This window comes from Thrips palmi, unplaced genomic scaffold, assembly GCF_012932325.1.
Source record: "Thrips palmi isolate BJ-2018 unplaced genomic scaffold, TpBJ-2018v1 HiC_scaffold_16, whole genome shotgun sequence".
Taxonomy (NCBI): domain Eukaryota; kingdom Metazoa; phylum Arthropoda; class Insecta; order Thysanoptera; family Thripidae; genus Thrips; species Thrips palmi.
Window position 1 is genome coordinate 14,872,978 of NW_023144625.1, and position 24,550 is coordinate 14,897,527.

Here is a 24,550-nt window from a genome sequence, read left to right on the forward strand (position 1 = left end):
CCTTCAACGGGCAATTGGTCTTTGAACCTTCCTTTAGCATGCCTTTGTTACGGAGTGTGATTATCAGTCTTAGTTTGGGAGCAGTATTGTCTCAAAGTTTACCAAAACGGTCAGAAATGTCTTTGAAAAATCGTGTTTTGGGCCGATTTTAAGCAGCCACTGCGTCTGACCCGAGGCGGTATTTCGTCCTCCTTCAACGGGCAATTGGTCTTTGAACCTTCCTTTAGCATGCCTTTGTTACGGAGTGTGATTATCGGTCTTAGTTTGGGAGCAGTATTGTCTCAAAGTTGGCCGAAACGCTCAGAAATGTCTTTGAAAAACCGTTGTGACTGTTTTGGCCAACTTTGAGACAATACTGCTCCCAAACTAAGACTGATAATCGCATTCCGTAACAGAGGCATGCTAAAGGAAGGTCCAAAGAACAATTGCCCGTTGAGGGAGCAAAATGCCCGGCTCGGATCAGACGCAGTGGCTGCTTAAAATCGACCCAAAACATGATTTTTCAAAGACATTTCTGAGCGTTTTGGCCAACTTTGAGACAATACTGCTCCCAAACTAAGACTGAAAATCACACTCCGTAACAAAGGCATGCTAAAGGAAGGTTCAAAGACCAATTGCCCGTTGAGGGAGCAAAATGCCCGCCTCGGATCAGACGCAGTGGCATGCTAAAGGAGGGGTCCCGTGGGGTCGTGAAACTTTTCCTGGGGGTCGCGGAAATTTTTGGCTCCAAATTTGGGGTCGCGAGCCGAGAAAGGTTGAGAACCGCTGTCCTAGTGGTAGCGCCGCTTCCCCGCCACGCCGCGCGCCCCGGGCCGCCGCGCTAGACCGCGCACCATCTCAGCAGGCATGCCTTGGCGCAGGAGACCGTGGACACCGGCGACGACGGCGAGGGCGGGTCGTGCTCCAGCTCGGGCGGCGGCCGCTCCGAGAACAGCCGGCGGCGGCGGCGACGACGACGGCGGCAGCGGCTGTCCAGGACGGTGGTCAACCCGGACGAGAACTTCTACTTCTACTGGCTGATGCTGCTCACCGTCTGCGTCCTCTACAACGTGTGGACGCTCATCGTGCGCCAGAGCTTCCCGGAGTTACAAGTGAGGCCCGGTGAATTTAACTGAGTTTTTACAGCTTTTACAGACTCTGTGTGCTAATGGCGACTGTGTGTTCCAGGACATGGCGACGGGGCTGTGGTTCTCGGCGGACGGTTTCTCCGACATCGTGTTTCTGCTGGACGTGGTGGTGCAGTTCCGGACGGGTTACCTGGAGCAGGGCTTGATGGTGAGCCTCAGGAATTATTCATTTCACAACAGTGAGCGGGGCTTTGGATCCTAAGCCGTCTTGTTCCGCTGTGCAGGTGTACGACTCGAAGAAGCTGGCGGGCCACTACATGCAGTCCAGGGCCTTCCTTCTGGACCTGGGCTCGCTGCTGCCTCTGGACCTGCTGCAGTTCAACGTGGGCATCAACCCCATCCTGCGCTTCCCCCGCTTCCTCAAGGCCTACCGCGTCTACCACTACTACTACATGGTGGAGTCCCGCACCGTGTACCCCAACCTCTGGCGAGTCGTCAACCTCATCCACATCCTGCTGGTGCTGGCCCACTGGTTCGGCTGCTTCTACTTCCTGCTGAGCCAACACGAGAAATTCCAGGTCAGTCCCCAGCCAGCCCCTCTGTCTGGCTCCCACTTTCATCTGGCCTTTCCAAATCAGGGTGCGACGATCCGCCCCGTTTCGATGGGCGGAAATGCAGTACCGCCCCTCCGGCTTCGGAATACTCATAAAATGTCTTTTAACCGAGTCGAGTGGGAGACGGGCGGGGCGGGGCGTGGGTGAGCCGCGATGCTCGGCACGGTGCGGAGCGCGGAGCCCAGGCGGAGCCGCCGGGAATAGTAATGCAGGATTATTCGCGGCTATCGCCGTCTCTCTCGCACCGGTGGATGCGTCCCACGAGTGCGAGGGAGAGAGAGAGTGCTATCGCCGTGTTGCTCACCGGCGCCCCGAGGTGCCCCGAGTCTTGCGCAGCAATGGGAGACACACAGAGAGAGAGAGAGAGAGAGAGAGAGAGAGAGAGAGAGAGAGAGAGAGAGAGAGAGAGAGAGAGAGAGAGAGAGAGGCGGTGGGTCTCGTCCTCCTCCGGTACAAGTAGCATCATCGTTGTTGTTGCGGGACGCAACCGCATGAATGTAGCCGAGGTCATTGTATAAGGAGAGTGCCCCGGCTACCCTTTCCTTTCTCTCGGAGACGTTTCGTGTCCGTTGACTTTCGGGCGGGAGTCTGCCCCCCGAGCCGCACGGCGCGCGGGGCACTGATGCGTGCACTAAAAACTTCTCCTTTTTTGCGTCTTGTTTTTCGCGTCGTGCCGCCCCCTAACACGTCCCTTTTTGTCGGAGTCACTCTCCCCGGGCCCCGTCATGGTCATGGTCATGCCACGGCCTGGCCACGGCCGCGCCATGGCATGCTGATCTGCCCCGCGATGAGGTACTACTTTATTTTGCTTCGGTCGAGTCGGCGCGCGTTACTTCCCGGCCATCGCCCTGGTTACTTGGCCGGAAAAGGGAAGCATACTGAGGCGGAGGGGGAGGGGAGGGGAAGGGGCGGGCATCCATCTCCGGTTACGCCGCACTGCTATTCATTCGTTCGGTCCAACTCAGCGTCTTTTTTTCTTCCTCTCTTCTCCGTTAAACAGCCTGGCGCCGCCGCAGCCAGTAGTTGCATAGCGGCACTGCCACAATTACCGCAGAGAAAATCAGTTGTGCGGGAAAGTTGCGCTGCAAAAGACCGCGCCGCCTCGGCTCGGCACAATGGTTCGAACGGCCGAGCGGGCCACTTGCACGCGCGGGCCGCGGACTGCGGCACGGACCGCGGGACGGACCGTGGCTCCTTCGGTGCCCATCCCGTTCTCCCCGAGGCCGTCTGCTGCTTAAAACTTTGCCTGCTCCTTACGCCGTGCTCCGCAGTGCTCCGTACTCCGGCCGAGCGGAGGCCAATGCGCAGACCCTTCGCCCGCCCTCGCCACCCCGACCAATTTAATGGCTGACGAAGGGTTTTCTCAAAACTTTCCTTTATTTCCCGTTTGCTCAATCGAGGGATAGCAGAGCCCGATTTCTGCAGTGTAGTCCGACCTCAGTGCCGCCGGCAAGGCTCGAGTTTGGGAGGCGAGGCGTTTGCAGGGGCTCGGGGCACGGGGTGATGACATATGTGAGGCTCTGTCCTGGGCTGGCATCTCACGCGTGTTTGTGTTGGAAGTTGACTCGCTTCGCTTCCTCTCTCTCTCTGTCAGCGCCGCACCGCGAGCGCCTGCAAGATGGAGGGTAGGCAATAAGCCGACACGGCAGCGCGTCGGGTTGCCTATCCCCGATCCCGCAGGCGTTTCGCCGGACCGCTGCTTGGCGCCTCAGTACCATTCTCCCCTCTCCCTTCCCCCTCCCCCTCCCCGCCAGCCACAATCCGGAAACTCGAGGCCTATATTTCTCACAGCGGCCGTACCAGCAGGAAAAAACATATAAAGGCGCGCGCACGCGGTGTCGTGTTCCAGGCTCAGCGAGGCTTGGCTCTAGAATCGCAACTTCCCGACTACTTTGTCCCCTAAAAGTGAAATACGGACGTGGGGGGGCCTCCCTCGGGAGCCTTCCCTCGGGGGCCCTCGGCCGGCGAGTCCCGGAGGGGGTCCTTAGGGTGCATTGGCAGCCTCGGGGCAGCCTCGGGGCTGGACCAAGCAAGGGTTAGCCGGGCGGTGAGGCGGCCGCTCTTTCGGTCTGTCGGTCTCTCTCTTTCTCTCTCTCTCTCTCCCTCTCAGACGGCGCATCCCCGTCAGTGCGAGAGAGACAGAGCGCCCTCTCGGAGTCAGTGTGCTTTGATTTATCGCGCAGTCGGCCTGCCAAGCAGCGAGGCGGCGTGACTACACGGCGCCTGGAAATTTGAGCGAGGCGGCAAGGACAGATGGAGCGAGGTGTCAAGGTGGACACCCAAACTTGGACCGCGGGCAGACCGGCGGCGATAATGTTTTTCTCATTTTTTTTCCGTGATGCTTTTTATGTCATTTTTTCGCAAAAGCCGATACCGAGTAGCACGTCCCTGGCCGTGCTCCGCGCAACGTGACCAGTGCGACCAACCTCGCGCCCCGCCCCGCCCCGCCCCGCCCCGCCCCGCCCCGCCAGGCCCCTCCGGGAGGGCAGCGTTCGCCAACCCCGCCTGCATATTGGCGGAGAAGGATGACACTGCAAACAAAGCCTTTCGGTCGCTCAGTCAACATCTCGCAGCGTGGCCGCGACGTCTCTGGATGTCTGCGGACCCGCAGAGCGGCGCAGGGCGGCGCGACGCGTAGTTTGAGTTGCGGCAGCGCCCGGCGGGCTGGACGGGCCTGGACTCCCCGGCAGGGCGGTCGTCAAGGCGGCGTCGGCGCCGGTCCGGGTCCAGCGCCCCGCCAAGTCGAACCGTGTTTAGCGCGCGGCCGGCTGGAAGGGCGAAGCAGAGCCGAACGGAGACGGGGAGGTCGACGGGGAGGACGACGCGACGGGGACCACTTTGTCTGGCGGGCCGTGCGGAAAACCTGTGTGTACCCGCTCGGATCATTTGTCTATCCCTCTCCGCTCGGCGTCGGCAGTCGACCGGATGGCGTCGGGATCAAGAAGTCAATTGGAGGGCGTGGGCGCGCGCCGGGCTGAACGTCGCTCTGTCTCCCTCGCACCCCGACGGAGCCCCCCGTGCGTGCGAGAGAGAGCGACGCCGTCGTTCGTGATCAGCCCGGCCGGGGCACTCACCATGTTTGTCTCGTCGCGCTGCTTCTTTGTTGACGCCCCCGCTTTTGCTGATGGTTCTTGAGGAATAGCGCCGTGCGAACCCTCCAGAGTGTCTCTTCAGGGCGAGTGACTCCCTCTCTGAATTAGCGGATGACCTGCCGGCTGCTTCTGTCTCTCTCGCACTCTTGAGGCGTCCCGTGGGGGCGCGCGAGAGAGAGCCCGCAGGTCGCGAGCCCCGCCTCGCGCGGTCCCCGACCTCGGCACGGCCGCCCCGGAGTTGGGAGTCGCGAGGCCTTTCTGGCAGACCTGTCATCAACACCACCACCCGGGCCACCGTGCCACGCCGTGCCACGCCACATGGCGTCATGGCGGCGTGCCACGCGTTGCCGCGCGAGTGGGACCCATTGGGATAGGTACAAGCAGGCAGGGCCGGGCCGCGCCGGGGCCCCTATTGCACGCTCGAAATGGCATGGGGAGGAGGGCCCTGGTTGGGGGCGACAATCGATAGGGATGCTCCCCTCTCCCCCATCCCGGACGCCATCCCGGACCCCATCCAGGAGGTCCTGTCCGTTTTTCTGTGCCTACAACCGCCGCCGGGACGGCCGCCAGCCCGGCCGCCAGCCCGGCCCAGCAGACTGATTCCGAGAGCCGTTTTCGGCGCCCCGTCTCTCTCGCACCAGCGACGCACCCTGCGTGCGAGAGAGACAGAGCGACGAAAGCGACTCTCGGAATCAGTCTGCAGATCCCCCCATGGGCCGTATAACTGTATAACAAGCCACTATAAAATGATTGGCCCCTGACAATGTACAGCAGAAGCCCCCCGCACGTTTATTATGCTCTGGAGCCCCGCAGCCGTTCCCGCCCGCTTCGACTTGGCACGTGAAAGTCGCCAGTTTCTTTTTCCAGGGGGAAGGGGTAGGTGTACGTGTCGCAAACACCCCCGCGACCGCTTCCACGAAGCGAGCGCATGTACTTTCCCCATCGCCTCGGCGCGTGTCTCGGGTTCAAGACCCTCTCCCCGCCTTCTCTGTTTTCCATTAAACGGTTCGCTTGTCCGCAGGGCGACTGGGTGTACCCGTACCGGCCGGGCGAGTACTCGACGCTGACCAGGAAGTACCTCGGCTCGCTGTACTGGTCCACGCTCACGCTCACCACCATCGGGGACCTGCCCACGCCGGAGACCAACGCGGAGTGAGTATGAGAAATCGGGAAGTGCGAAGCGCGGGGCGCCGCGGCGTTCAGTGACAGTTTCTCCCCCCGCGGTCCACCAACTTTTTTTTCTCAAACTAAGTTATTGTTATTATGGCTGGGATTGCTGTGACATTGTGTGTGCGCGCGGTGGCGGGGGTTGGAAAGAGAGGGGGTGGCTGGTGACGGCTGTGGATGGCGTCACAGGCATCACTCCGAATCGGAATTATATCAAAACGAAAATATCACTCCGGCCGGGTGGCGTCGCTAAGTGGAACACGCTGCCCGGGGGCACGCCGCCGTGCCGTGCCGTGCCACGCCATGCTTTTGACAGCCGGCCCTAAAGCCTCCCTTAATATTTTTATTTATTTTCTCATAATTTTTTTTTTACCTCAACACCCACCCGTTACGCCGGCCGACGTGAGGCGGCGCTGCGCCGCGCGGCCTCGCTTTGAAAAATGTCCCGCCCCGACTGCCGGGCCCGGCCGCGCCGCGCGCGGTCTTTGAGACTCGCAGAGCCAACGAGTTTTTTCAAAGCGTCTCGCTCTATCGCCCCGCCCCGCCCCGTGAGCCCGGGGCCATTAAAGTGGCGTAGTCTGCTCGTTGAAACTCGGCGCGGGCTGGCAGGCCGGGCAGGCAGGCCGGGCAGGCCCTGCTGCTGCGTCCCCCCCCCCCCGCCCCCTTTCCAGTGCAGGCGAAGTCTGCCCCGCCCCGCGCGGCCCGTACCCGAGGACCCGACCCAGCCCCCTTCCCCCCCTCCCAAACTCCGCGACGTCGTGCACATGCAGCGGATTGGCTTTTCTGATTGAAATGTAGCGGACCCCTTTGGTGCGCAGCGGCGCGGTGCCTGCCCGCCGTGTGTGCGGATAATCAGTGGCGCGGGGGGGGGGGGGGCTCCGCGCGCCGAGTGGCGAAGAAGCGGGCCGTAGACGAAGGCGCGCGCGAAGAGCCCCGGCCGGCCTAAAGCAGATTCCATTCTTTACCCGCCACTATAGCAGCTATAGCCGCGTCTCCCTAAGCTGCCCCCCGAGGCCCGCAGGCCGCCGACGGCTCAGGGCTCTCGCAGGCTGCAGGGGGAAAGGGGGGGGGCGCCTCGGGGCTACTGATATATCCCTCGTGATGGCGACGTCGGCCGCCTCCATTCATCAATACCACTAGTCCAGAAAGGAGGAGAGCTTTGCCAGGAGCGGGAGGGGGGCGGGGAAGGGGGGGGGCTAAAAGTAGTGGATCCGCCGCCGCTCGGCGCGGTCAGGCGGCGCATGACGAGGCTCACACGCGTTGCAGCCGGTTGCAGCGTTTTTTTTTTCGTTGGTTTCCCTCGCCAGAATAAAGTCGGGGCCTCGACCTCCTCCACTGTTTTCCCTCCCTGCTTTTTCAATTTGGAGGGCGGAGCGAATAAGGGTCGTCGGCCGCTCTATGACGCGACAAAGTCTTTGTTCATTATCGGTTAATTTAACCCCTTAAGCCAGCGGCGCCCTTGCGTGCCCCCGCCCCGCCGGGGCCGGCGGCTCCGAGGGGCTGTCGGGGATTTAGCTCGGAGCCCCACCGGGGGCTGGGGTCCCCGCGAGGCGCCCCGCGCGCTGTGCCGCCAGAGTGCATTGCATCGAGAATCGAGTTGCCGCCAAAGATATCGAGCGTGGCGCTCCAAAGGGAGGGGAGCGTAGAGAGCTGAGCTGATGATCGAAACAGGCCGAGGGAATGCGGCATTAAAATGAGAGAGCGACAGAAAACCGCGTCGAAAGTGGATCACGGATTGAATAAGTAGGTCGCATCGCGGCTAGTCCGCGGTCGTCCCGTCTGGGCTTTGAGGCCCACCCCGTTCTCCTCGTGCCTTAAGCCCGCGGCAGCGCGCGGCAGCCTCCCGGACAGTTTTCCTTATTTAGTTTGGAGGGGGAGGGGAGGGGGAGGGAGGGGGGGAGGGGGAGGGGGGGAGGGGAGGGGGAGGGGAGGGGGAGGGGAGGGGAGGGGAGGCGCCGCGGCAGAGACGACTGCGCCCGCTGCGGGGCTTTCCCTATTCGCTTTCCATATTTATTTATTTAGTTTTATTATTTTCGTTCTTCCTAATTTTTTCAATTCTGACGCGGAAGGGAGGCGAGCATGGCGACCTGATCCAGTTAGCGGGGCAAACAAGAGCGGCTGGGTGCCGCGACTGCCTTGTTTGTCCTCCGATTTCAAAAGAAACGAATCACCTCTGTGCACACGTCGCCTCTCCGGGAACAGACCGTTTTGAAATAGTTACAAACGTTTGTCACTTTTGGTTTGCGGTGGTTTGTTGCACCAGCGCCGCGGTGTTGGGTTTGTCGGGCGTGTTGTTTTTAGTTTCTTTTTCATATTGTTTTATCTACTTTTGTTTTGGTTGATCTTTTTGTCCACGCTTGTTTGCTGTGCACCAAAGGCAGTATATGACTCCGTGCGTTAGCAGCAAAACTGCCTCAATTGGGATCGCAACTAGGGTGACAAAAACCGAAAGAGGACAGCGTTACGACTCCCCGATCGTTTTTCAGAAAGGTGGTTGTTCGTCACGGAAAACAGAAAAAACTAGATCTGGATCCCTCCCAAAAGCCCAGCGTCGTAACTAAGTGCATGTCTTGGTCTGCTTCTCACGGACATATACTGGTTGTAACGCGCATGTGTTTGTTGTGTGTGTCTGTTGCATTGGTAGTTTGCGTAAGTCTTTCTCGGACGGCCCCCAAAACATGCGTCGGCGCGGCCACAAATCCAGACTCCTACAATTCAACACCAATACCGGGTCAGTAATACCGAAAAGGAATTCAACTTGAAAAAGTCGTTAGCTTGATGCGACGCGCTCGCCCCTCAGAAGAACGTCGCGGAAAGCCAAACGCCCGCACGGATGCAAGCAAGAGCCTGAGTCGTCCAGTGGCAAAATAAATGAAAAGGAGATAAAGGCGATGGCTACAAGGAAAACGCACTTGACGTTGGAGCGCAGAGGGAGCTGCGGCGACCCGGCCTATTGGAATCCAATGCGTCTCCCACACGCTTGGCGCGGGCTTGGCGCAGGCTTGGCCTTCGGGCGACGTTCTTACAGTGGAGTGTTCGCGCACCAGGGGCACAAAGTTTTCGAGAAGAGGTTGCGTGCTATTCTGCGTTGACCAGTGACCTTCCGGACAGTAGACCTCCCTCCTCTCCCCCTCCTCGCCCCCTCCCCTCCCCCAAATCGCACAACCCCACCGCAACCACCACAACCACCACACACGAACAATGCTGCCGCGCTTCGCTCTCTTCGCCTCATCTCCAGCAAGAAAACGTCTTCTTTCTTTTGGTCCATTCTTCTCCACCGTGGCGGGTACCTCCTCTCCCAGCCCGTCAAACTAGCTCTCCAAGTGGCCCCGGCTAGAGCCCCGGCCAAAAGTTTTATTTGTCAAGTTTTTCGGTGGCACTCCTCCGCTATCCCGCTGAGACGGCACGGGTCGCCGTGCCTACTGGCCAATAGATTTTTTTCCCTCCTTTCAGATGAACTGGCCCCCACCTCCAGCCCTTTTTTGTCAAATCCAGACCCTTTACTGGCCCTTCTCCCGCCCCTGCCCGTCCTGCCCTTCACCACGCCTTTGCCCTTCCTTGCCGCTCCTTGCCCTCCCTGCTGGCAGAAAGGTTCCTGGTCAACTCGTTGTGGTCGGGCGTCCATCGCAGGTGTTTTGGAGGCTGTTCGTACAATCAGACTATCCCTTCTTTTTTTCACCACGACACGCCTGACGTAACATTTGCCGCGGAACAAGGTTTTCGAACAGCCTTCAATCCTGTATATACATCTCTCTCTCTTTATTTTTCTTTCTTTCTTTCTTTTTTTCACTTTTTCGCTTTGTGACCCTGTTCGAAAACTTTGTGTCCCACGTGATGCAGCTTTTTGCATTGTGTTGATGACGTATTGCAACTTGAACGTAGTGCGCGACTCTAGAGTGACGTTTAAACCAAAGGACCGCACGGAAAAAAAAAATAGTCGCAGTGGCTAATTTTTTTTTCCGGCGCGCGTTGCGGGCCGGCTGTTTTAACAAGCGGCATTGTTTCCCCTTTGCAGGTACATTTTCACCATCATCAGCTACCTCATCGGCGTGTTCATCTTCGCCACCATTGTCGGCAAGTGTCATGTTACTTCGTCCTCGAAACGCAAATACACGGACGCCCTTTTTTTCTCGTGATCCGTTTCGTCGCTTTCTCTAATTTATTCCAACAAAAGACGAGGCGCGAGCGCTCCGCCTTCCCGGAGGCGGCGCCTTCGCACCTGCAGGCTATTTCTGGAACAGAGCTATCATCGTCGCGCCGTGTCGCTCGCAGCTCCCGGACGCACCGCGGGTGCGAGAGAGACGGCGCGACGAGAGGGTCTGGTTCGGAATCGCCCTGCTGGCCGATGACTCCCAATTAAGCCTCTCTGCGCGGCCGGCGCGATCTTATTGGCTGTCGGAACTCGCGGGCCCCACACCGGAAGTAACGGCGGCTCGCTTGGTTCGCAGGTCAAGTGGGCAACGTGATCACCAACAGGAACGCCAACCGACTGGAGTTCGAGAGGCTGCTGGACGGCGCCAAGACGTACATGCGCCACCACAAGGTGCCGGGCGGCATGAAGCGCCGCGTGCTACGCTGGTACGACTACTCCTGGTCCAGGTGAGTCGCGGGTTCGATCCCCGGTCGCGGCGGAGGTTTTTCTCGGGCGGAAGTTCACCCTCTTGTTGCAGGGGGCGGATCCAGGGAGGCGGCGACATCAACACGGCCCTCGGACTGCTGCCAGACAAGCTCAAGACGGAGCTGGCGCTGCACGTCAACCTGAGCGTGCTCAAGAAGGTGACCATCTTCCAGGAGTGCCAGCCCGAGTTCCTGCACGACCTGGTCCTCAAGATGAAGGCCTACATCTTCACGCCGGGCGACCTCATCTGCCGCAAGGGCGAGGTGGCCCGCGAGATGTTCATCATCGCCGACGGCATCCTGGAAGTCATCAGGTGAGCCGACCGGGCGCTGGCTGTGACTCGCACGCAGCGCCAGGGAGCGGGCTTTCGAGACGGATTCTAAGTTTGTCTGCCTTTCAGTGAGACGGGCCGGGTGCTGACCACTATGAAAGCGGGTGACTTCTTCGGCGAGATCGGCATCTTGAACCTGGACGGCCTAAACAAGTATGTGTAGCGCCTGCGTGGTATGCAACCGCCACCGTTCAGCGCACCGCAGCGCTGTGTGTTGCCTACGCCGCGGCCGGCGGGCGCTCCCGGCGGGACTACCCCACGCGCAGGGGCTCTGGCGTGGGGTAGATCCCGGCGAGGAGTATCGCCGCGACCGTCTTCAGCGTCATCACACTGTGTCTGTTTGCAGGCGGACGGCGGACGTGCGCTCGGTGGGGTACTCGGAGCTGTTCTCGCTGTCGCGCGAGGACGTGCTGGCCGCCATGAAGGACTACCCCGAGGCCCAGGAGATCCTGCAGAGCCTGGGCAGGAAGCGGCTGATGGAGGCGCGCAACGTGCGGACCAAGGACGCCAACCGGCACGCCGCGGCGCAGAGCAAGGAGCCGCGGTCGCCGGTGGAGGGGCAGGACGCGCGTGGCAAGCGCATCGTCGAGCGGCTCCGCAGCGACGTCAAGCAGGGCCTCAAGAACGCCCTGCGGAAGGGCAGGCGAGGGACCAACAGGTGACTTGCAGCTGGCCCACTGTGCACCATTGTTCGGCGTCGGCGGTAGCTAACACCTTGTCGTTGCGCAGGATGGAGGACGAGAGCCTGGAGCTGCAGCCGCTCACCAAGGGCGCCAAGGGGATGCTGCGCCGCATGCCGCGGGTGCGCAGTGACGACTTCTCGGCAGAGGACTCGTCCGAGGAGCCCCAGGCGCCGACGGAGAAGATCGGCGAGGGGCTGCCGCTCATCCAGCGGCTGCTCATGCTCAAGGCCAAGCAGGACCGGGACGCCGCCGACGTCCGCGTCGGCCCCGCCGCCGCGGCGGTCGGCGGCTCCATCGGCACGGCCTCCGTCACGCCGCGCGAGGAGCAGCAGGTGGCGGAGGGGCAGGTGCTGCTCAAACTACGCACGCTCAAGACGACGCGGCAGCAGCAGGAGGAGAGCCTCAGCCAGGCGGCCGCGCCCAGCCAGGCCCTCGGCCAGGCCGGCAGGGAGGGCAGGGACGACAGCCCGCCCAGGGAGGTCATCGGCGCGGGGCTGCCGCTGCTGCAGCGCCTGCTGCTGCTCAAGGCCAAGGAGGACCGCGAGCGTCTCGCTGCGGAGCGGGCGGCTGGCGGTGGAGAGCCCCAGGCTGCACCGCCCGCACCCGGAGGGCGGCGGCGGACGCGCGGCGCCAGCATCTCCAAGACCATCACCGACGTGGCGCCCGTCTCGGCCGCGCCACCGCCCTCGTCCGGCGACTCGGACGACGGCGCCGGGAAGAAGTCCTCGATCCTGAAGAGGATCGTGTCCATCAAGAAGAAGGCGGGCGACAGCTCCATCACGGCCAGCATCGCGTCGGTCACGCCGTCCGCGTCGTCCAGCACCATCAAGGGCCACGCGTCCGGGAACACCTCCTTCGGCTCGGACGACACGGGCGAGGACAAGCAGACCACCAAGCAGCCCGCCGAAGAGGCCGCCTCGCCCGCGCCGCCCGCGCCACCGCCCTCCAAGGGCAGCACGCTCAAGGAGAAGCTGATGACCGTGCTGCACACCACGACCACCACCACGGCCCACACCGTGTCCACTGCCACGGCCAAGGCCAAGTCCAAGAACACGTGGGGGCTGCTGCGGAAAGCGACCGTGAGCAGCAGGCCGGGCAGGGGCAGGGGGTCGCACGGCAGCAGCGCAACGCACAAGACTGAGCCCGCGGCCAACACCGTCACGACCAAGGCCGAGATCAACGCGCCGACCAACGCCGCCACCACGCTGAGCACCTCAGCACCCAGGGTGACGACCACGGTGCTGGAGGAGCTGCCAGCCGCTACCACGTCGACCGCGTCGCTGCTGGCCCGCCGCGTCACGGCCCCGTCCACGCTCAAGCCACTGGGGCTGGCTGGCCCGTGCCTCAGCAACGTGGGCGAGGAGGAGGAAGACGAGGTGGTGGCGACCTGCGCGGCGACCACCGAGGCGGTGGTCAGCGCCGCGACCGGCGGCGAGGCCGCGGCCGCCACCAGTGTCGCCATGACCGTCCCCGCGGCCTCGGCCGCCACCACCGCAGCTCCGTCCGCCTCGCCCACCCCCCTCACCAAGAAGCCCAACCTGCTCCGGTTCCACCCGGGCTCCAAGCTGTACAAGTCCATCGACGACCTCTCGCCGGAGTACTGCGGGCTGCCCTTCGTCAAGAGGCTCAAGATCCTGAACGAGCGCCAGAAGCTGGCGGAGCTGGAGGCCAACGTGCGCAGCGCCAGCCTGGACTCTGGCGGGGTGGACGACGACGAGCCGCAGTGCCTGACGCGCAGCCACTCGGAGACGTGCGCCATGGAGCACGCGCGCGCGCGCCACCGCCAGCGAGGCCCGCTCCACGGCCCCGCCAGGCCCACCGAGCTGGCGGCTGGCGGGGGGCCGCTGCCGCCGTCGGCCATGGGGGCGTTCGGTGTCGTGTCGCCCGAGAGCAACGAGACGTACGAACGACGGCACCTCAAGAGCATCCTCAAGAAGCTGTCGTCGGGCTCGCTGCTGGAGCCGCAGCCCGCCGCCGCGGTGGAGGGCGCCGAACCTGCGCCCGCCCCCGCGCCCGCGCCGCCGGCAGTGCCGCCGACCGACATGCGGAAGCTGATGCGCGCCCCCACGGTGGAGGGGTACGCGGCGCGGCACAGCAAGCTGGCCAAGAGCGTGACCTTCAACCGCGACACGCTGCAGTCGCCGCCGTCCAGCGCCACCACGCCCACGCAGCCCGCCACCGCCAACAAGACTACCACTACCTTCTTCCCCAGTCCGGACCGGACGGCCAAGAAGGTGCACTCTGCCTGTGATTCTCCTGCTCAAAGCGAAGCCGCTCAAAGCGCCGCGCCAACCTGTGATCCCTCCCAGCCCCCGCATGAGGTCGGCGTCGTCCCCACGACCACTGCCACCAGTGCCGCCCCCAGTGTCACCCCCAGTGCCGCCCCCAGTGCCAGCCCTAGTGCCACCCCCAGTGCCACCCTTAGTGCCGCCCCCAGTGTCGCCACCGACCACATCACGGTCGTGTCAGCCACCCTGGTGTCGGTGAGCAGCCCCGTGCGGACGCAGGTACTGATTAGCAGCGTAGTGGCCCAGCAGGCCAGCGCCGCCCCCCAACCCACCCCCCTCCCCGTGCCGCCGCTCGCCGTGGCCGAGGCCCTGTCTCCGCTCGAGGCGCTGCCGCCCCTGCCTCCGTCGCGCAGCGAGAGCGAGAGTGAGGGCGAGAGCGCGTCGCGGCGGCAGACTGACTCGGCCACGCTCACCACCATGACGACCACCGTGACCGTGGCGCCGTCCAGCGGGGGTGCGGCACCACCAGCCCCGCCGCCCCAGGCCGCCCCCGCCGCCGCGCCGCCCCCCGCCCCCACGCTCGACAGCCACGCCCCGCGCAAGCCGGTCCCCTTCATCGTCCAGGAGGGCAAGCCCATCCCCGTGGGCCCCGCCCACCAGAAGAACTTCTTCCGGCCCGAGTCGTTTCTCAAGTCGTTCCGCGAGGAGGAGTACTTCTCCGACATCCTGGTCGGCATCAAGCACGTCATCCAGGGCCACATGGTGGGCACGGCGCCGCGCTTTACCCTGACATTTACAATCACCTCGTTGTGCGTCCGTTAAAGTTGCTCTCTTTCCGGTGCAGGAGGACCTGCAGAGAGGATTCCAGTCGCAGTGCCACAGCCTGGAGCTGGAGGTGAAGAAGAGGGATGACATCATCGCCAAGCTTCAGCACCGCATCCAAGAGCTAGAGGTGAGTGCCACTCGTTACTGTTGTCCAAAGAAAGTCGGGCTGGTCTTTCCTGCAGGCACGCTCCTTCACGGTGTATGGCTTTCTTTTGATAGAACCCCCACCTTCGGGACACTCCGGATGACTATGACATCCCAGACGCCCCCTTCATGGTGAGTCGACAGGTTGTTCAGGCTTACCTGCTGGTTTGGCTTACGCCTCCATAGAGGGAACTCGCGTCGCTGAAAGTACATCTGCGCCGCTATAGTGTGCTAGTCTTTGGCGGAGGCAGTTCGACCATTTGAATTAGTTTTCTTGTTATTTTTGTTCGCCATCTTAGAAAATCTTGTGCGCACTTTCACAAACTCTTCCTTGTTCAGAAATGCTTTTAATTTTGTTGTCTTATTTTAGCTTGAGTGAAGTTGGCAAGGGTTTGCCCATGTGGATGATTGCAGAATGAAACACGATAAAAAAAAATGTTGTAGATGAGAAGCAGCGACCTTAATGTAGGAAAATTACTCGACCATGCTTGACGACGCCCTTGTCCTGCCGTTGCAGCGCGGGGACTCGGTGGACACGGTGCTGTTCTCGCCGCCGCGGTCTCCACCGGGCGAGGACCAGGAGGAGGCCGAGGACGAACGTGACGAGGAGGACGACGACGACGACGAGGAGCTGGACGACCGGCTGGGCGGCATGCGCCGACGGCGGCACGACGATGACGACGACGACGACCACAGCAACGCCAACGTGAGCAGCGCGCGCAGGGCGCAGCGGGACGGCTGCGCCGAGCAGTACCACCACGACACGGAGACCTCCACGGACGAGGGCGAGCCGCGGACGCAGCCCAGCACCACCTACCGCAGGGCGTCGGCGGCGGCCAGGCAACTACTGTACCGGAGGTGAGCTCGGGACGGCCGGCACCTCTACGAGGAACTCCTCTAAATCCGAGTCGACGTGAATGACCCCTCCTGGCCTTTCCTATTCCGCGGGCGATTATGCTATGTGACTTTTGTGTGTGTTCCTGGCAGATCCTGGGAAGACCATTCGGAAGAGGAGCACATGGAGCTGCAAGACCTGCCGCCGTCCATGAGCCCCCTGGCCGTGTGGTCCAACGTGAACGGCGGCAAGCCGGTGCCCGGCGACTCGGTGGTGCTCAACATCGGCACCTCGGACGCGTCCAGCAACGAGGAGGACGAGTTCGAGGAGGAAGGTAGGCACGCCGTGTCGAGGCTTGACGACCACCTCGGCGTGAGACTGTGTGTGCTCACGATCGCATTTTATGTCCAGCGGCAGACCTGTACCCCCGCGAGGACGACGATGAGGACGACGAGCTGCAGTTCCGCGGCCACCAGGGTGACTGGGAGGTGCAGATGCTGGCGCGCGAGCTGGAGCGGCGCGAGGAGCAGAACCGGCTGCAGGAGGAGGTGCGCGTGCTGGAGCAGGCCGTCAACGACAACACGTGCACGCTGGACGACCTGAGCAACTCACAGCTCGACCTGCTGGAGCGCATGCTCACGTCCGGGACGGCGCTGCGACGCGCCACCGCCCCCGCGCACTACCCGGCGCTGCCCCTCGCCGCCCCCAGCGCCGCCCCCAGCCTGGGCCGCTTCCGCCGCGGCTGCAGCCTGGAGGAGGGCGAGGCTGGGCTGCCCCCGGCGCTGCCCTCGCTGCCGTCCACGTCGGCCTCGGCCCTCCACCGTCGCCGCAGCTTCCGGCAGCACAGCCTGCTGTCGCGGTCCAACGGCAGCCAGGGCGGCGGCCAGGGCGGCAGCCAGGCGGCCCCCAGCGCGCCCTTCTCCTTGGCGTGCAGCGGCAGCAGCAGCGCGTCGGCCAGCCTGGAGAACGCCATGAACCGCGTCGGCGCGCCGCCAGCGCAGGACACCGCGACCAGGGGCGGCGTGGGGCCCGCGGCGGGGGCGGCCCCCGGTGGCAGGCCGTCTCCGAGGAAGCAGCAGCTGTTGAACGCGCGCTCGCTGGAGGAGCACCGCGAGCCCGTCCCCGTGAGCTCGGTGCTGCACCGCCTCACCAGCCGCTCCACGTCGCACCTCACCCACTCGTCCTTTCCGTCCAGCCTCGTCCGCGGCCTCGGCCACCTGGTGCGGGGCCACGCGCCGTCGCCGTCTTCCTCTCCCACCGCCGCCCCCAGCTCCGCCCCCGCCGCCTCCGCCCACCACCAGCACCACCACCATCACCACTTCCAGGTGCAGGACGCGGCCGCGGTGACCTGCCCCGCACCCAGCGTGGCCTCCACGTCTTCCGTGGGGCCTGCCGGGCCCGGCGCGGGGGCGGCTGCCGTGGCCACCATCTCGCAGGGCATCCTCACCCCCACCTCGCCGCCGCCACCCCCGCCGCCCCCGCCGGATCTTTGAGTGCTGAGACCTGTCCGCGCGGTCGGGGCCCACACCGTGGCCCACACCGTGGTCGTCACGGTGGCCCTGATGTTGGTCGGGGACTCGATAGTGGTGCTCGTTCTGGTCTCCACTGTAGACGCGCGGACACCCCCTTAGTGGCTTAGTGCCAGCAAGGCCTTAGAACGCCCACAGACTTCTTCTAATTCTTCTAAGGAACTTGTTTTCTCTTGTTTTATTTTGTATTTTTCAACGGGACAGCCACACCCGTTGTTTGTGTTCTCGTTTTTTGTGTAGCTGACGCGGTTTGTCGAAAACACTGGCACCACGATTAGCTACACTTTGGGAAAGAGCAGGGACGTCAAACTAATGAATTTTATACTATGTGCAATTTGTAACATGGCCTTTATTTTAGCGTGTTTTTGTATTGTTTTGTACGAGGCGCAGGTCTCTGATGGGTACAGGGTCTCTGCTCGAAAATGTTTACTCATACCCATATACATTGAAAGCTCACAGCACTCGTCATGGGCATTGAAAAAAAAAGTATCATTTTTCTTCTCTCTTAATATTCATAATTGACAATTACCATTCCAGGGTAGCTCAGAAAACAATAACTTTCGGCAAGTTAGGAAGCAATAAAAATTGCATCCATAGAACTTGATCATATCTTATACAGTAACAATAATGCCATGAAGTGTGAGCTAACGCACACAAGTGAGTGATACGAAATATTCCATCTTTGTGATTGTTCCTCTAAAATGAGTTTCAGTGATAGTTTTACTCTTATGTTTGGTGACCAAAAATAACTTGTGATTTTTAAGAAGGTACTGGTAATCATTGCAAACGTTATACTGACTTTCGTACTTTTGTTTTCAATATTTGTTCTGGAAGGGAGCCATAGTCTAGCTACAGAATTTCAAAACCACATTCCTTAATTTATATTATTTAAAAGAGGTGGAAGGTTGCATCTCTATTATGGAACTGTGGCCCTGGTGTAAAAAAATAAAGCTCATGCTGGCATGGGCATCTCTTATATTTCCTTGCTTGAGCCAAGAAGAACCGATAAACAATTTTTCTTATTTTATTTTCACTAGTCTTAAATCAATTAGTGAGGTCGCTGTTGTAAATGTGATCTTGCGCCACTCAAAGTAGGTAAACAGGGTAGGAAAATTATTTTATGCTTTTATTTCTTCTTTTTGAAAAAATAAAAATTGTGTGAATTTTTAATTTTTTATTGCAGATCTCTAGTGATGAGAAAAGAACATCCAAATAAATCTTCTTTGCTTTTAACTCAAGGAAAAACTATTTGAGGACCCACATTTTAAATTTCGATACATCTCTGCTCACTCCCTTCTGTGCTCCACATGTCCTTTACCTTGTATTATGTTTTCATTAGATACCTCATACCATATAAAATTTTTTCTTGATACAGAAAATTGTATGACTAAATTGCAATTTTACAATGACTTACTTTTAAAATAGGGTCATGAACTAAGTTGTAAGATAGCACTTGTTTTTTACGCAGGACTCTGAGTAACACTGTTGTAATAATTTTGTTGTTTATAGATTTGTGTTGATAAGGCACTTTTTAATAAAATCACAACCTGTGTACATATGTTAATAAAAAAAATCTTTTTAAGTACTTCAAGTTGTTTACAATCTAGGACCCAGGGAAAAATATAAGGTGACAATTTAGATGCAAGATGGCATCAAAGTTGAAATGGTCCTAAAAAAAGAAATTTCACAATGATGCAAGCTTGTTTTCTTGCCACCTTCTATTTTTCTAAGGAAAAGATATCTCTCCAATCTGAAGGGCATGTTCTGTACTTGTATCAAGTTGTATCAGGAAGTTTTGCAATTACAAAAACCTTCTAAATTTCTAGATTGGAAAAAAAAATCAATGTTAATGAAATCTATTGAGAGAAGGTTCCTATGTTCTTCTCTTGATAACAAAGCTGTGAAGACTCTCAGAGTAATTCCCTATTAACTCTCTAAGTATTTTTCTAACCGTGTACCTTAACGTTGGTCTTAAATTCCATAGGGTTGAATCAAGATGCCTGCAAGTCAGGAATACAGATGTGCTGGTTACAAAAGATTTGAATATACCTGATGAACAGTGAAAAATGATGTTAAGCACACTGTTTTTGAAAAATGTGACACTTATAATAATAAATATCATATTGATTCAATATCATCTACGTCTTGTGTACTGAACTTCCAGCAACCTCAATTCCTCTCCTAACTCAGACCGTGTCAGCGTCCGAGGGACTTTCAAAAACTCGCGCCAACCGCGCCAACGGGGCAACAAAAGATACGCTCGTTAAATTTCTCATACATGAGCAACGATAGGCGCCAAACGTTTCGAAGAAGGCGGTGCCCCCCTCCACCTCCGTGAGGTTCATCAGAATCAGAAGGTACGCGTGTGAAATTGCTCTAGATTTCATTCAAATAGTGTCTGGAATCACCATTGAACATCAATTCGAAGTATTAGGGTTACAATCTCTCTGGGGCGAGTGCGCACTGAGTTTTCGATCGTCCAATGCAAGTACTTACGCATTTCCCTTCCGCCTACCTGGCACGGCATGGCGTCCCCTAACCTCACGGAATCTCAATATTTTTAAGTCAAATGTTTAGTTTCCTCTTCAGAACTGTATTATTTTAAGCAGCAATATTGTTCTTTTGCTGTATGGACCATTTTGAAACCTCTAGGCTGTTTCCCTCCGTGTTTCTAACTACCTTTATGTGAAGCGGCCGGCCCCTCGTAGGTTACTGCTGTTCCTTGTCAATCAATCCATTCGACATACGGTTGGTGTTGACAGCACTGCAAACTACCCCTCGCGTCAATTTTTGTGGTTATTTTTAATGATTTTACAGTGGTAACGGCATTGATGGAATAGACCATTTGAATGTATAAACCACTTGTGTTATCTTTCTGTATCTACTGAAGTCCTAAACATTATGAAGTAATAGCCTCACAATCGAAACTTTTATCTTTTACCTATTATCCAGATTGACTGATGTTTTTAATTCCACTTTGAAACATTTTCTATTTAAGTATTGTATTAACACTAATTATTGTGCAATGTTTACAGTTGTAACGAGTGCCTTACGGCTTTACAACCATGAGTCGTTTCTTTGCTACGGGGTCAGACTCTGATTCTGATAGCTCCTCTGAAGAAGAGCAGATTATCCGCCAGCCAACTGCTGCATTTACTGTATGTACTTCTGCAACCTGTAGCACTTGTCACTTTGATTGCATATTTCAATTCCATATTACATCATGACGCCATGACTTAACAATGTCTGTTTTGTTTCTTACTTTCAGTTCAGCGATGAAGAAGAAGATACCAAACGAGTTGTTCGTTCGGCCAAGGAGAAACGCTATGAAGAGATTACAAATCTTATCAAGCAGATCCGAAATTACAAAAAAATTAAGGATATGAGCAGTTTATTATCAAGTACGCATTTTGTTTCATACTTTTATTCTAAGCTGTTTCATGTACCTTTCATTTTTATTTACCTGATCTATTGTCTGCCTCACTAGGCTATGAGGACCTTATGCGGGCATACACTAAAGCGTTGCCTGTCATCACCAAAGAGGAAAATGGTATTACGCCTCGCTTTTACTTGCGATGCCTGGTAGAAGTTGAGGACTTTGTCACGGAAGTTTGGGAAGATAGGGATGGCAGGTGAGTGTTGCTTTTGTTAAAATGTTTTTTCTTTTCTTACTCTTTCTTTTTCTTTTCTTACTCTTAATTTTGATTTTCAGGAAAAACATGTCAAAGAATAACTCAAAGTCTTTGACTTCATTGCGTCAAAAAATGAGGAAATACATCAAAGATTTTGAAGAAGAGATGACAAAATTCCGTGCCAGTCCTGATCAACCTGATGAAGATGAGGAGGAGGAGAAAGGTATTCTAGGCTTCAATGCCATATCAAGTCTTATTTTATTCTTTTTTAATTTGCAATTTGTATCACATTTGGCTGTTCTATTTCCTTTTCTTTCATGTAGATGAGAGTGATGATTCTTCTGACGACGAAGATAGCCATCCTGTTGTAACTAAGAAGCCTAGTGTGGAGCCTGTCTCAGAACCTAAGGTAACGCTTCATTTGTTTATTTGTAAATGTCAATTGACTGTTATACTTTCCCTACTTTTTTCATTGTTGGTAATATTTCATTTTCACCTGTTATAGAAAGTTGCTGCTGAAGGTGGTGATGATGGGGATGACGACAGTGAGACTGACTGGGGTTCTGACAGTGATACTAGCTCTGAAAGCAGTGATGACGAGAACCAGTACACGAGTGTGCGTGAACGCTTCTTGAAGAAGTAAGTTCCCTTTTCTGGATAAACACCTGTAGTATGTTTATTTTTACGGTTCTTTTAAAATTTAATCAATTGCTTCCTCTTTACAGGGCTGTAGACAAGGATGATGAGGATAAGGAAAAGCCTCCAGGACCCAAAAAGGCACCCAAGAGAGTTCCCAAGAAGAAACCCAAGGAAGAAGACTCTGATGATGATGGAGGCAAATGGGAAACTGTGAAAGGAGGAGTTGCCATTCCATCAGTGAGTTTCTTCTCCCTTCTCCCTTCTTTGCATGTTCTCACATATTGACTGGATTATATTAATGTATCTCTATTTATAGGAGAAGCCTAAAATGTTCGCCAAGGATGCTGAAATCAATGTAGATCTTGTTGTCAAGAAATTGATTGAAATTGTTGCTGCTCGTGGAAAGAAGCGTACAGATCGCCGTGAGCAAATTGAATTGCTTCATGAGCTCCTCCTTGCGTCAGAGCACCATAATCTTGGGCATGCTGTGGCTATCAAGATTAAATATTCTATTGTCTCATCAATCTTTGACTACAATCCCAAAGTGTCAGATGCCATGAAACCTGAGTATTGGGCTAAGTAAGAAGAAAAATATTATTTTTATCATTGAAACATAGTATCATACCCATTATTACTTAGTCATGTTTCATTTGTCTCTTCTAACCTCATATTTTCTTCCTGCAGACTCTTGGAGCAAATTATTGATATGATGGACCGGATGATTGCTGCTAAGAATGTTATTATGAATGAAAGCATTTTGGAAGATAATGAACAATACGAGACAGCTCCTTACAAACTTCGAGGATGTGTTCTGACTATTGTGGAAAGGCTTGATGAAGAGTTCATTAAGCTTTTGAAAGAGTGTGATCCTCATTCAAATGAATATGTGCAAAGGTAAAAATTAATGAGACCCTAATGTACTAAAAAATGTTTATCATTCACCTACATTGACTGTAATTTAATATTTGTTGCTGTTTAGATTGAAGGACGAGAAAAGGGTAGTTGATATCATTGACAAGGTTCAGACCTACCTTGAAAAGCAAGAGGACATTGATGCTGACCTCTGTCGTATATACATGCGCAAGATTGAGCATTTATACTACAAGTTTGATCCCACAGTCTTGCAACAGAAGCAAGGAAAATTAGAACCTGGCACTCAGACTAGTGTGCAAGTTATGGACAGACTCTGCAAGTTTGTTTATGATAAGGATCAAACAGACCGTCTAAGAACGCGGGCCATTCTTTCGCATGTGTACCACCATGCTCTCCATGATAATTGGTTCCAGGCCCGAGACCTCATCCTCATGTCTCACTTACAGGAGGCCATTCAGCATTCTGACCCTCCTACTCAGGTAATGTATTTGTGTGCACTGCATGCCATATATTACAGTCAACAATCCAGTTTGTTTCAATTACTTTTTTCCCCCCTCAGATTCTTTACAACCGGACAATGGCACACTTGGGCTTGTGTGCTTTTAGACATGCAAACATTAAAGATGCCCATAATTGTCTGGTGGATCTAATGATGACAGGAAAAATGAAAGAACTCTTGGCTCAAGGTTTACTACCAACGGTATGTCCTCTTTAAGCATAGTTTTTATCATTATTTTTTATTCCTATACTCAAGGTGGCTACAAGTCAGGGAAATGTCAGGACAAGTAGTTTGTGAAAAATCAGCGACATTGGTTTTACCCTGATATGCATTAATGAGTTCAACATAGTTTCTAAACTAAAAATGTCTACACTTACATTATTTCAGAGGCAAAATGATCGAACCAAGGAACAGGAAAAAGTTGAGAAGCAGCGTCAGATGCCATTCCACATGCATATTAATTTAGAACTTTTGGAGTGTGTTTACATGGTATCAGCAATGCTCATTGAAATCCCTTACATGGCAGGTCAGTACATTTAAATGGAGTAATAGTAATAACAATTGTCAATGTGTATTAGTTCATGATCCCGTGCTGTTTCTCCAGAACACGAGTTCGACGCCCGCCGAAGAATGATCTCCAAGACTTTCTATCAGCAGCTGAGATCAAGTGAAAGGCAGTCACTCCTTGGGCCTCCTGAGTCCATGCGAGAGCACGTTGTTGCTGCATCCAAAGCCATGCGTAATGGAAACTGGAAGGCTTGTAATAAATTCATCATTAATGAAAAGATGAATGCTAAGGTGCTTATTCTATCACATTTGTTTGTTTCTTTTCTTTTTATTATTCCCTTAAACTTAACACCAATTTTCTAATATTTCTTTTGCAGGTTTGGGATCTTTTCTATCAGGCTGATGAAGTACGATCCATGCTTACAAAACTGATCAGAGAAGAGGCATTGAGGACCTATCTTTTCACATACTCCCATGTTTATGACTCCATTTCTATGGCAACTTTGGCTGAAACTTTTGAGCTTGAACCAAGTGTTGTGCATTCCATCATCAGTAAAATGATCATCAATGAGGAACTTATGGTGTGTACAGCACCATCGTCTGTTGGGACCTTTGAAAGCTTGAGACAAGACCCCGTTGATTACAACTGCTTTATTTCCATCCTGTCCTGGCAGGCTTCGCTAGACGACCCGACCCACACCGTGGTGATGCATCGCAGCGAACCCAGCCGGTTGCAGTCCCTGGCGCTGCAGCTCACCGACAAGGTCAACAGCCTTGTGGACTACAATGAACGTGTATTCGAAACAAAGCAAGGTGGGTCGTCTCTCCCCTCTCCCTCTGCAAGTCAGCTCGCACTTAAACGGCCTTCCGTTAATCCTGCTTTGATTTCCCTCATCAGGTTTCTTCAACCGCGGCGGCAACCAAGGAAACTTCCGTGATCGCCAGAACTATGATCGACGCGGCCAAGACTGGGGTCGCCAGAGGAGAGAGCGCGAGCAGCGAGCATACTGATAGACAGTAATTTTTTTTTTTTATGAATTTATCAATCAGTCCAATTCATTTTGGGTTTAAGTGCTATTCTGGAAACCTGAATTATTAAACACCTACCATATTTAGTAATTTCACCTTGGTCCATCTCAATCAACCTGACACTACATAGGGGCCCATTCGGGCCTCAAACAGACTTTTTCTGGTAAAAAAAAACTAGAAATATCTTTGCCTCGGTCTCCTCCACAGCATAGACGTCCCTGGCAAGTTTGTAAATTAC

General features: G+C 55.8%; 2 protein-coding genes across 4 annotated transcripts in view; both read left to right on the forward strand.

The window, feature by feature from the left end:
* Positions 1–18,386, forward strand: part of LOC117643030 — a 29,824-nt gene extending 11,438 nt beyond the window's left edge. Inside the window, exons 4-24 of the mRNA XM_034381667.1 lie at positions 861–1,091; positions 1,168–1,275; positions 1,352–1,645; positions 5,795–5,925; positions 9,956–10,014; positions 10,389–10,539; positions 10,611–10,871; positions 10,959–11,042; positions 11,236–11,547; positions 11,619–11,832; positions 12,082–14,289; positions 14,368–14,562; positions 14,645–14,752; positions 14,845–14,901; positions 15,287–15,627; positions 15,757–15,938; positions 16,016–16,288; positions 17,492–17,619; positions 17,671–17,696; positions 18,171–18,224; positions 18,317–18,386. Coding sequence (XP_034237558.1) covers positions 861–1,091; positions 1,168–1,275; positions 1,352–1,645; positions 5,795–5,925; positions 9,956–10,014; positions 10,389–10,539; positions 10,611–10,871; positions 10,959–11,042; positions 11,236–11,547; positions 11,619–11,832; positions 12,082–14,289; positions 14,368–14,562; positions 14,645–14,752; positions 14,845–14,901; positions 15,287–15,627; positions 15,757–15,938; positions 16,016–16,288; positions 17,492–17,619; positions 17,671–17,696; positions 18,171–18,224; positions 18,317–18,386 — 5,487 coding nt within the window. The remainder of the gene's footprint in view (positions 1–860; positions 1,092–1,167; positions 1,276–1,351; positions 1,646–5,794; positions 5,926–9,955; positions 10,015–10,388; positions 10,540–10,610; positions 10,872–10,958; positions 11,043–11,235; positions 11,548–11,618; positions 11,833–12,081; positions 14,290–14,367; positions 14,563–14,644; positions 14,753–14,844; positions 14,902–15,286; positions 15,628–15,756; positions 15,939–16,015; positions 16,289–17,491; positions 17,620–17,670; positions 17,697–18,170; positions 18,225–18,316) is intronic.
* Positions 18,387–19,410: 1,024 nt separating this feature from the next.
* On the forward strand, positions 19,411–24,407 carry LOC117642266 (eukaryotic translation initiation factor 3 subunit C). 3 transcript variants are annotated; one of them, XM_034380260.1, is made up of 17 exons: positions 19,411–19,490; positions 20,169–20,291; positions 20,402–20,534; positions 20,621–20,765; positions 20,846–20,988; positions 21,089–21,174; positions 21,271–21,404; positions 21,491–21,641; positions 21,721–21,983; positions 22,089–22,298; positions 22,384–22,756; positions 22,837–22,977; positions 23,164–23,302; positions 23,381–23,574; positions 23,661–23,864; positions 23,958–24,096; positions 24,182–24,407. In XM_034380260.1, the coding sequence occupies exons 2-17, from the start codon at positions 20,199–20,201 to the stop codon at positions 24,292–24,294; spliced, it is 2,661 nt and encodes an 886-aa protein (XP_034236151.1). In that variant the 5' UTR covers positions 19,411–19,490; positions 20,169–20,198; the 3' UTR covers positions 24,295–24,407. The 3 variants fall into 3 exon arrangements, with proteins under 3 accessions (XP_034236151.1, XP_034236152.1, XP_034236153.1); XM_034380261.1 differs by having other exon boundaries at positions 19,487–19,617; XM_034380262.1 differs by lacking the exon at positions 19,411–19,490 and adding an exon at positions 19,507–19,621.
* Positions 24,408–24,550: the final 143 nt, after the last annotated feature.

Bases quoted from the DNA above. Each gene is read 5' to 3' on its own strand.
- LOC117642266 (XM_034380260.1), top strand. From the start codon at position 20,199: ATGAGTCGTTTCTTTGCTACGGGGTCAGACTCTGATTCTGATAGCTCC. The intron at 22,978-23,163 runs GTATGTCCTCTT...ACATTATTTCAG, and splicing joins CTCAAGGTTTACTACCAACG to AGGCAAAATGATCGAACCAA. The intron at 24,097-24,181 runs GTGGGTCGTCTC...TTCCCTCATCAG, and splicing joins TGTATTCGAAACAAAGCAAG to GTTTCTTCAACCGCGGCGGC.